Source organism: Sugiyamaella lignohabitans, chromosome B (assembly GCF_001640025.1).
Source record: "Sugiyamaella lignohabitans strain CBS 10342 chromosome B, complete sequence".
NCBI lineage: Eukaryota > Fungi > Ascomycota > Dipodascomycetes > Dipodascales > Trichomonascaceae > Sugiyamaella > Sugiyamaella lignohabitans.
Window position 1 is genome coordinate 3,599,926 of NC_031674.1, and position 10,670 is coordinate 3,610,595.

Genomic DNA, 10,670 nt, shown 5'->3' on the forward strand with positions numbered 1-10,670 from the left:
GAGTGGATTGTGTCAGGCGGTCTCGATAGGAAGATTATTGGGTGGGATCTGAAGAAGGGCGGTGAGAAGTTCTCTATTGATGTGGGTGATAAAGGGAGAAACCAAATGGGCTCGGTGTATGCTTTGGCGGTCAACGGGTCCGACAACGGCATAGCTTCTGCCTCGACTCTTATTGCCAGTGGTGGTCCTGAGGCGATTGTCAATCTGTGGGATTCTCGGTCAGGCGACCCTGTTACTAAATTTGTTGGACATAGTGGAAATATCCGATCGATTCTGGTGTCTGACGACGGCGAATGGGTGTTGAGTGGTTCGTCGGATTCGTCTATTAAACTGTGGTCAGTAACTTCTTCTCGATTGTATCATACGTTTGACATGCATGATGACTCGGTGTGGTCATTGTTTTCTCAGGACCCTTCGTTGAAGGTGTTCTATTCCAGTGATAGAAGCGGTGTGGTCATGAAGACAGATCTAAGAGGATGTGTTGAGAAGCATCTGGATTTCGATGAGGGTGTGTCGGTCATGGTTTGTAACGAGCACGAGGGCGTGTCAAAGGTCATTAGTGCAGGGTCTAATTTGTGGACTGCTACCTCGAATTCACGTATTCACAGATGGAGGAACGTTAATACTGGAATCTATTCGCTGGGTAATGGTGTTGGTGAGGTGCCAATTGAGGAGTCAGCTGAGACAAATGAGAAGAAGGAGGACGAGACTGCAAAACAAAATGATAGTCAGGATACTGATAACGAAAAGAAGAAAGAAGATGGAGAAAAGGACGAGGAAATCAAGGTGCCAGACAACTCTATCAAGACGTCGTTCATCCAAGTGAGTGGTGGCCCATCATTACAGTTTGCAGCAGCTGCTGAAGCTCATAGAACGGCACGAGAAATATCTCCAGGAGGTAAAGAACTGGATGTGGTTGTGCAGCCGGTATCAGAAAACCCCATTGAAACGCTTCGTGGTCATGTTGGACTGATCAAGCATCGACTGCTCAACGACAAGAGACGTGTGCTTACTCTTGATACAGCAGGCGATGTCAAACTGTGGGACCTGGTGAGAGGTGTAGTATTGCAGTCGTTTGACCGTACACTTGGTCTTGATCTCGATACTCTGGCTGACCAGTTAAACCCATTGGCGTTTGTTTCAAACTGGTGTCAAGTGTCGGTCAGAACTGGTGAACTGTATGTATCATTAGAGGAGTCTACATGTTTTGATGCCGAGGTATATTCTGACGATTTGATAATTGACCATACTGGAAGTGAAGATGGTTCTGCCGTAAGACAGGATATGACGGATATTCCTGAAGATCATAGAGTCAATTACGGTAAATGGGTCATTACTAATTTACTACACAATTTACAGCAGCGACTGTTACAAGACGAAATTAAACCGTCACCAAATGGGTCTGCGACCTCGTCGACGTCTGAACCAAAACCATCAGCACCAATTGCAGGATCTAAAGGTACTAATGGATATTCCAGCTCGCCTTATGACATTGTACATAAAGTAGAAGAGCCCGTGGAAACTACTACTAAAGAGACAACTAACAATGTCAACACATCTAATTCGCAATCGAACTCGAGTGGAGGTGGTATGTTTGGCAGGTTCAAGGGATTTGGTAAATCCAAGAAAGACAAGACTCCAGCTGCTTCTACCAACAATACCACTACACCAGCAGCAACCACACCACAAGAACCACCAACACCCAAGGCTGTGGAGTATAATTCACTTAATGATCTGATTAAAGATTTGAAAAAGAAGGCCTCTTCGCCGAACCACACCGGATCGTTGTTCAACCCTCCATCGTCTACCGACTGTCCTTTTGTAGCATTCCCCGAACATACCAAGATCATGATCTCTGAACAGCTGCCCAACTCAGGTGATACTATGGATTTGTATCGAGGAACGGTGGGTACAGTTGGAACTGACGAAACCAGGCTTCGCGAGGTAGTTCCTGGCTGGATGGGTAAAGTGCTTCTTGAGAACGAGCTTCCTGTTAAAGAGCCACCTAAAGTCGGGTTTGTTGTTCAACCCGAAGACGAGTCGAAATCGCCCTCGGTCACTGCTGCAAACATCCGACTGACAGCTTACCACATGCTTCGTGCCCGTAAAGTGTTACTCTACGTTGTCGAAAGACTATCAGCGGACCCCACCATGTCCGAAACCATCCAAACACACAAGGGCCAGCAACCTGAAGAATGGCTCGAACTGTATTGCCAGGGCCACAAGATCCCGCCCAAAATGACCGTCGCCACCATCCGAACCCGGGTCTGGCGAAGCGGAGGTGACGTCGTGCTCAAGTACCGCATCGTATAACCCAACCACCACTCGGAATCTATTATTTTAATTTTATTCTCACTTCACAGTTGGTGCTGCCTCCGGCGGCTGGGGCTCCGCCCCAGACCCTGGTTGCTCCTCTCGCTTCGCTCGAGTCGGGCGTCGGGATCCCCCTTTTCTCACTTTACGGTTGGGGTGCTGCCTCCGGCGGCTGGGGCCCCGCACCCCAGACCCCGCTGCTCCTCTCGCTTCGCTCGAGTCGGGTTTCGGAACCCCCCTGAGCTCACAGCCCCCCAGCCGCTCCGCGAAGCGGAGCACAACCAGGGTCTGGGGTGGAGCCCCAGCCGCCGGAGGCAGCACCCTTCCCGAGATTTCATAACAAATACATTGATCGATACAAACAGAAGAGATATTTGTGTAGTAGCAGAAGAGGGCCTAGGGGGTTTCGACGCAGCCGTATTTGGTAATGTCCTCGATTCTGCCGACGCAGATGAGACGCTTGTCGAGTTCCTCTTCGGACTCAGCGACGGGAGCGGCAGTGATCCCCTGGATGAGGGACACGATGGCAAGGAGAGATACTAATTGGAACTTCATTGTGGTAGAGTGTAGTTTAGAGAAGTGAAAGTGGTTGGTTCAGAAGACGAGTGACTAGAGATGTCTGTTCAGTTGGCTAATTCAAACAATAATGTTGTGGAAAACGAAAAGCTGAATTGTCTGGGGAAACAGCCTCTTTTTATAGATATTTGGACGATGCTATGTCGCGACCCAGATATCCCTGATCCGCCATGACTGACGTCGTTCATTTCCTAGAACTCACAACAAGTCATATCTGAACTAGTACATACGGCACCACGGCCGTATGCAGGATGCAGTGGTAATGTTGTAAACCTTAATGTGGACCGTGCATTAGTGGAGCAGCAGATCAAGACTACTGCAAGACTACTGCATGTAGCCATTTTTATCTACCGTTCGAGGTACAGTTTCTATTGTTCGGCCCTTTCTGATTGCCGGCCTGCTGCCCCTGAGTGAATGACATGCTGTAGGTGACCATTCTGGTCCGGACCACACGGGGTATCCAGGGGGCCCAGGGGAACCAGGAGACCCAAGGAAAAGTGTGGAACCAAGAGAACCACGGGAAAGTGAGGAACCAGGGGAAAGAAGGGAGCCGAGGGAACCAGGGGGACCGGTGGAACCAGGGAATCAGGGAAGGAAAAACCAGCTCTCAAACTTCTGATACCCCCCACTGACTATCTAAGAGACAATTTTCGGGAGCTAGAGATTAGAGTTGGTTGCTCGTGAGTCTCCGCATAGATAATTATCCACACGAACCAGGGTCGTATACGTCACGATTCACGACACTTCATTCCTGACAAGTGGCTGAATATATCGATGGGTTCCTTGTTGTACGAAAAAAGAATAATTTATTTTCAGTCGTTTGAGGATGTCCCTACCAAAACGGATGTGATACGGGGTATGCTCATTGGCGGACCAAGCTATCGTTATCTGATTATCAGGGTACAGGAAAAGGTTAATCTGCGTTGTTATCATGTGTCAGAGAGATGGCCCCACTGAGGCGGGAGAGCAACCAGCCATCAGATGGGATATACCTGGACAGATTTGCACAGATTTACAGACTGTTTTGTTTTAGACACATTGGGCGGATTTCGGCAAAAAATTCCACAGCAAGTGGTTCGCACATTCGCAGATCCAGCACAGTCGGTTCAGTCTTCCGTCCACGGTCCCAGGTACCTCCTGCGAAGCAGGAGCTACGGGATCTGGGGCGAAGCCCCAGTCGCCGGAGGTACCGTCCCCACCCCCCTAGGTCTCTACTTCATAAAAATACGTTGTACACAAGGAGCAGATCCCGTAGATCTAGCAGGATCAGATTCGGTAGATCCAGCAGCACATGTACCGTCGTACCCTCACGGATATCATATCTCGATATCGTTGTTATCGTCAGACATCTCAGATATGTTTTTCCGATCCCGGTGGGGATTATCTCTTGCCTCAAATGTTCCAGTGTGCCTGTAAGATTGATATAACTGGAGCATCTGGCACGTCTGAAGCGTATGTAGAGGTTCGGTTATCGCCCTGATTAAGTTCTGATTGTGTATAACCGAGGGGGTCCAGGCGTCAGAATAAGGTTGTTAGAGACACAGATGTTGCTTTTTTCTGGTTTCTAACGGGACACCAGTGCCGGGACCGACTGGAAAAAATAAACCCTAATACATACTTCAGGGGTAGCTGTAACTGGAGTAGTAGCCTGGTTGGGAGGAATAATGTGAGAACTAGTAGTGAGTAGATCTTACTTCTTCTATCCAACAAACTTTGGGACCAAGAAACTCCCAGTTTCAAAGTAAAGTATTTTTGAGGAATCCAAACAAAGACAAGCTCTTGCTCATTCAATACCAGGGGAATGGAATATGCAGCGGGATAGGGCATCGTTCTCATTTGAATAAACTATTCTTGGGTACTCTTTTAGCTTATCAAGCCAGAAGGCCAGATACACACAGGGAAGGGGTCGGGTCGATAGGGTTGCACACCCCCTTCCGCCTGCTGCACGAATCTGTATTTTGACCGAACATCACGAAGCATCAAACGCTCATTAAGTCCATGAGTGCAATAATATTTTCGTGACTCCTCACATACCTAACACAAGTCCGCACTAAACATCCTCAAAAAAACAAATAGCAATCGCCTGATCACGGTCATGTCCTCGTACACATTCGTACTGACCGATCGGCCGTCGGCCGTACTGCGTGGCGCTGAAATCCACCCAACAGCAGCCATATCCCCGCTTTGTATTAATTCAGATCTTTGAGATCTTTCAGTTCTGGTATTATGACGACGACGACGACTTTCCCCAGTTGTTCTCAACGGTTATAAATCGACCCTGTCTTTGCTAGTCGATGCTGTAGTGAAGTTGGGGTTACCCGGAACATGGGACGTAGGTATGTCGGTAATTGGTAAGGGGTATTTATTTAGGCAATAATTTGACAATAATCAGTGGAGATTTTTCAAATCCATAAAATTTTGTTTGCTCATGATTTTCTGATATCGTGAGATTTATATTTCGTGTCCGCGACATCATCACCTTGTTTACACCATGTTTTGTCTTTTCAATGCTTCTCTGCGTTATCTAAACACTATACTTTCTTGGACTGGCAATGCAGACTGGAGATGAATGCCGGGTAACTTGAAGAACCACATTTTTAGGGCCCCCAGTAGAAACCCTACTATCACTAATAGTGCCTCATAGTCTGCGGCGTGGTTGTACCCCGGTTAGGGTTGGAGAAATTCCCAAGGCAAGGGTAGATATACCAGATTTTTGATGTTCGTGAAGTTTTGAAAAAATCAACAGTGAGCGGGTTGGGATTTGCCAGGAATCAGCTTGTTCGACCCTTTTGTTTGAGGTCACTTTTTTTTATTTATTGATTTACAGCCATGGATTCTGATAGAGAAGCCACTCGACTCTGGCGAGTGTTCAGAACCGTGAAGGAGCTTGTTAGAGATAGAGTACGTACGCACGGGCCAGTGGACTAGTAGACTGAGTCAGTGGACGGAGTCGAGTATCTAGTCGGTAAACTAGTATTAGTCTAGGCTTTTGACGACACACGAGTATATCAGGATTATATGGTGAAATGTGGATAAAACTAACGAAATATAGGGATACAATGTGGGACAGCAAGAGACCGAGATCACGCTCGACGAGTTCAGGGCTCGATACTGCACAGACGACGGCACTGTGACCAGAGCACGAATGAATTTTCAAGCAGTGCCTACACCCGAATCGCTGGAGAAGTTCCCTGATATCGGCACCTTGTGGGTCAACTTCTGCGACGAAGCGTCCGTTGGAGTCAAGACCATGAGAGAGTTCTGTATCCTGGTTGCATCGAAGCACTTCTCCACTGCTCTGTTCATCTATCAAACCAATATCACACCATCAGCCTCGAAATTGATCCCCAGCGTGGCCCCCGCGACCATCGAGACCTTCCAAGAGGCCGATCTAGTCGTCAACATCACCAAGCATATTCTTGTTCCCAAGCACATCCGTCTGTCCGACCCGGAGAAGAAGGAACTGCTCGAGAGATACCGTCTCAAAGAGTCGCAACTTCCCCGTATCCAGCGCGAAGACCCCGTAGCCCGTTACCTCGGCCTCAAGCGTGGCCAGGTCGTTAAAATTATCCGTAGAAGTGAAACCAGTGGCCGATACGCCAGTTACAGGATATGTCTATAATTTATTTACTATCGAACCCGAAACAACGTGTACTATTACCCCCATCACCGACTCGAGCGCAGCGAGAGGAGCAGCGGGGTCTGGGGCGGAGCCCCACCCGCCGGAGGCATGGACCCTCTCCCGGGCAGTCTGCCCCCGGCGGCTGGGGCTATGCCCCAGACCCCAGTGCTCCTCTCGCTGCGCTCGAGTCGGGAATGGGGGTGTGAGAGAGAAATTCCATGGCGGGTCGTTCAACGGAGTTCATGCAGGTTTGCAGGCCGATCTCAGCAGATGGAGGAGTTTGTCACAAGCCAAGATGTTGGCTTTGCAGTATCTGCTATGGACCGACGGGTCTGGGTGACGCTAAAGGCTGTTTCGGACGATGGTTTCTGCACATGATTTTAAGTAACTGGGGTGGTGCTATCTAATGTGCCTTTTATCACTGCGCCTGTCTGATCCTTGCTGGAGAAAATATTATTTATTTGCATGTAATAATATATAGAGTATGGTGTGGTGACCAGGTGGGTTCTAGCCCGTGCATCACTCTTTAGCATGTAATAAATTATGACTACTGGGAATATTTGTAGCTCGCATCCGTCGGCAACTTCGACGGTTGCAGGTTACTCGGTCAGAATAGGTGGGCTGGTGAGCTCAAAGGCGCTCCTCAATCGCCCGTAGTAGGGGCCATCGGATCCTCTCGCCCCGATCGATCGCCTACTGCTACTATCAAACTTCTGGATTATTTTCACTCAAGTGTCCCACTTTTGCACCATTTATTTACGTGGACTGGCTATTATTTTTTTTGCCTGGTTAAGGTGGCTGGTCGCATCAGTCATCTGCATCTTTATGCACGCTTATGCACGTCTCATGCCGACCTACAGGGACATGTATACAAAATGGCTATTTCCACGCCGCACTGTGGTCTGTACTTGGAAGTGATATTCGACTTAAGTCGACTATCGTCTGCATATGCGCCGCGGTTAGGGCCTGTTTCCCCTGAGATTTCAGCCTCCTCAATTTTGAAACCACTTTCTCGCTTGTTTCACGCTAGAATGTGGGTGGATAATTATATTTCTGAGCATTGGGTCGTATCTTCTAGCACCATTGGTGGCTGCTCATCATTCGGGCGCTAGTGGATCCCAGATATAAAAGGACCCCATGATCCGGAAATTAGCGCACTCAACTAATATCTCCTTCTTTTTTACAATCAACCTATAGTTCGACATAGTTGATTATTTAATCACATTGACAAACGTCTTTTACTTCACAGTCTTTTATTAAGCATAATCTAGCATGGCTAATTACACAGCGAGACTCAAGTCATTGGCAACGGCCAACTTGGCTGTTCTGTCACTCAGACTGGTCCAATTCTTCTTCGCCGGTATGGTGGTTGGTATTATGGCTGATTATATCAAGCTTGAGCTTGGATCCGGTGAATCTGCGTCTTCGCCATACTGTTTCGTTTTAGTGGTTGGTGTCTTGACCATGTTGACTCAGTTTGTTTACTGTATTAACTTTTACCACGCTTACGTCTTTTTGTGGGACGCCTGTGTTGCTACTGGCTGGATTATCTCATTGTTCTGGTTGCTCAACTTTGTCCAACCATTATCTTGTCCTTGGTCCTCTTTCAATCCTTTTAATAGTTACCAATGTGGTCAGACTAGAGCTGTCTTGGTTCTTCAAATTGTTCTTGCCATTCTGTGGTACATTACTGCACTGATTGGTTTGGTCTCTCTTGTCAGAGCTAACAAGAGAGCTGCTGAAAAGGTTTGATAGATGATGCATAAAACGTTTAATAGCAGTGGGTCTGCTTTTTACGATTAATGAACTTAAAAAAAATAAGGCACAGTTCCGTGTTGAAAAAAAAAATTCACTTTCGGTTATACAAAGGTTTTCTTCGGTTTCGGTTTCTTTTTCGGGTTTTGTTTTGGTGGAGCGCTTTCATTTCATGCTATTATCTTTCATATTTTGCATTTTCAACTTTGAATGATAATGGCCTTATTTAATACAACGTCTTGTGTTGCTTACTTAATTTATATTTTGCGTAAATAGATTAGAACGCTTATATGAGTTCTTCACTCAATTCAATCCATGTTATTTTTATTCTATTTCTTTAATTGTCCTGCCAGGACCGAATCTTGTATACCACGCCACCAGCTCACATTTTGCAAAGCTACTGTCGAGTTTGGGCTTACCTGTACACCTTGGTTCCCCAAAAATACTGGACCGATAGTTATGATGACGCTGTCTACAAGATCTGGCTGCTCTAGTAACGAGTTGATGACTGTTGCACCACCTTCTACCATGATTGAGCCCAACCCCAAGCTATATAGCGTAGTAAATACCTGACTCCATTGAAACTGTTTGTTGTCTGACAGTTCGTTATCTATTTCTATGATTTTACCTCCAATACTTTCTACCATTCGAACCTTTTCACGATTTTGATCCCGTATACCTTTATTGACTATGATCCACGGCGCCAGGCCTGTTCCATCAGTTGCTGTCTTGATAACTCGTGATTCTTTAGTCAGGTTCCATCGAAACCTAGGATCCAGTACAATTGGTCGAGGAGTACTCAAAACACCATCACCTTCAGGTTTATATCTACAGTTGAGCCCTGGATCGTCTGCCACTACAGTGCCAGCACCCACGAGAATTCCATCATGCTTCGACCTTAGATAATGCGTCATTGTCTTAGTTTCAAGATGTGAGATTACCGTTTGCTTTCCTTTCCCAGCCGAAATCATGGAATCCAAAGATTGAGCATAAGTCAACGTCACAAACGGTAACCCCTTCGACTTGTTCAATGGTCTGGGCAAATGAGGCTCTAAAAATGGTACCAGATCATCTCTAAGAGGGACCAGCGTAGACATCTTGTTATAGTCTACGGTTTCCTGCTCACTCGGCACTGCGCCTTTCTGCTTGCAACGGCCTTTGATTATACAAATGTTTAAATTATTTCGTGGTTATTATTCATATTGAAATGATACTCAAATCCAGTGGGACCATTATCCCCAGTCGAGGCATCTTATCTAGTGTAGCCGCCCACGCGCATAATATAACAATGATACGCGGCTGGTTCTTCTTACCAAGCGCTCGACTGGATAATACTGTACAGTACATAGTAGTCTCCATACTAATCGCCACAGACCTCAGAACGACGAAAGAAGCTCAATCAACAGCAATAGAGCAACAGACCATTTGGATTTGTCACAACTCCTACATACGATATTCTTGAAGGTACAATTAATACGATTGACGTAACAAAAAAAGTCAACAATGGAGATCTTAGAAGCACAATCTACTGCTTCATCACAGCCTATCGAGCATCGTTTCAATCCCTACTCGGACAATGGTGGCACAATTTTAGGAATTGCTGGTGAAGATTATGCTTTAATAGCTGGAGATACTCGTCATACCACTGGATACAGCATCAATTCCAGATATGAACCCAAAGTGTTTGATGTGGGCGACAACCTGGTTGTATCAGCTAATGGATTTGCTGCTGATGGTAATGCCCTTGTCGATGCCATTAAGAATAGAGTCGAATGGTATCATCATGCTCATAATAAGCCATTAAAAGTACAATCACTAGCACGACAGATTCAGCACCTGCTTTATAGAAAGAGATTCTTCCCGTACTATGTGCACACAATTTTGGCCGGTCTCGACGACGAAGGAAAGGGTGCTATATATTCGTATGATCCCGTTGGTTCCTACGAGAGAGAGCAATGCCGAGCAGGAGGTGCTGCTGCCAGTCTTATCATGCCTTTCCTGGATAACCAAGTATACTTCAAGAACCAATTCGACCCTGCCACCCAGCAATACAGAGTGCGATCATACCTCCCCATTGACGACGCCATCAAAATCGTCCGTGACGCATTCAGCTCGGCCACCGAGCGCCATATCCACGTCGGTGACGGTCTCGAGGTGCTCATTGTTACCAAAGCCGGTATCGAGAAGCGCTACTTCCCTCTCAAGCGCGATTAGTTTATAGTAATGCACTCCTGTTATTTTCTACGGGTGAGTGTGTGCCTCCGGCGGCTGGGGCTCCGCCCCAGACCCCGCAGCTCCTCTCGCTTCGCTCGAGTCGGGCGTCCCCGTGGGCCCACGCTTGGTGATCTCGAAATCCCACTGGGAGATATACGAATCAATTGTATAAATTATAGCCCTGATGGGA

The 10,670-nt window shown here is 46.9% G+C and overlaps 3 protein-coding genes across 3 annotated transcripts; 2 read left to right on the forward strand and 1 right to left on the reverse strand.

Annotated features, from left to right (window-relative positions):
- Positions 1-105: 105 nt before the first annotated feature.
- Positions 106-2,313, forward strand: DUF1 (Duf1p; the record flags this gene model as incomplete). The annotated part of the gene is made up of 1 exon (XM_018880210.1): positions 106-2,313. The coding sequence occupies one exon, from the start codon at positions 106-108 to the stop codon at positions 2,311-2,313; it is 2,208 nt and encodes a 735-aa protein (XP_018738051.1).
- Positions 2,314-8,595: 6,282 nt separating this feature from the next.
- Positions 8,596-9,363, reverse strand: RIB7 (Rib7p; the record flags this gene model as incomplete). The annotated part of the gene is made up of 1 exon (XM_018880211.1): positions 8,596-9,363. One exon carries the CDS (start codon positions 9,361-9,363, stop codon positions 8,596-8,598), a length of 768 nt encoding a protein of 255 aa, XP_018738052.1.
- A 406-nt stretch (positions 9,364-9,769) lies between these two features.
- Positions 9,770-10,480, forward strand: PRE7 (proteasome core particle subunit beta 6; the record flags this gene model as incomplete). The annotated part of the gene is made up of 1 exon (XM_018880212.1): positions 9,770-10,480. The coding sequence occupies one exon, from the start codon at positions 9,770-9,772 to the stop codon at positions 10,478-10,480; it is 711 nt and encodes a 236-aa protein (XP_018738053.1).
- Between the last annotated feature and the right edge of the window lie 190 nt (positions 10,481-10,670).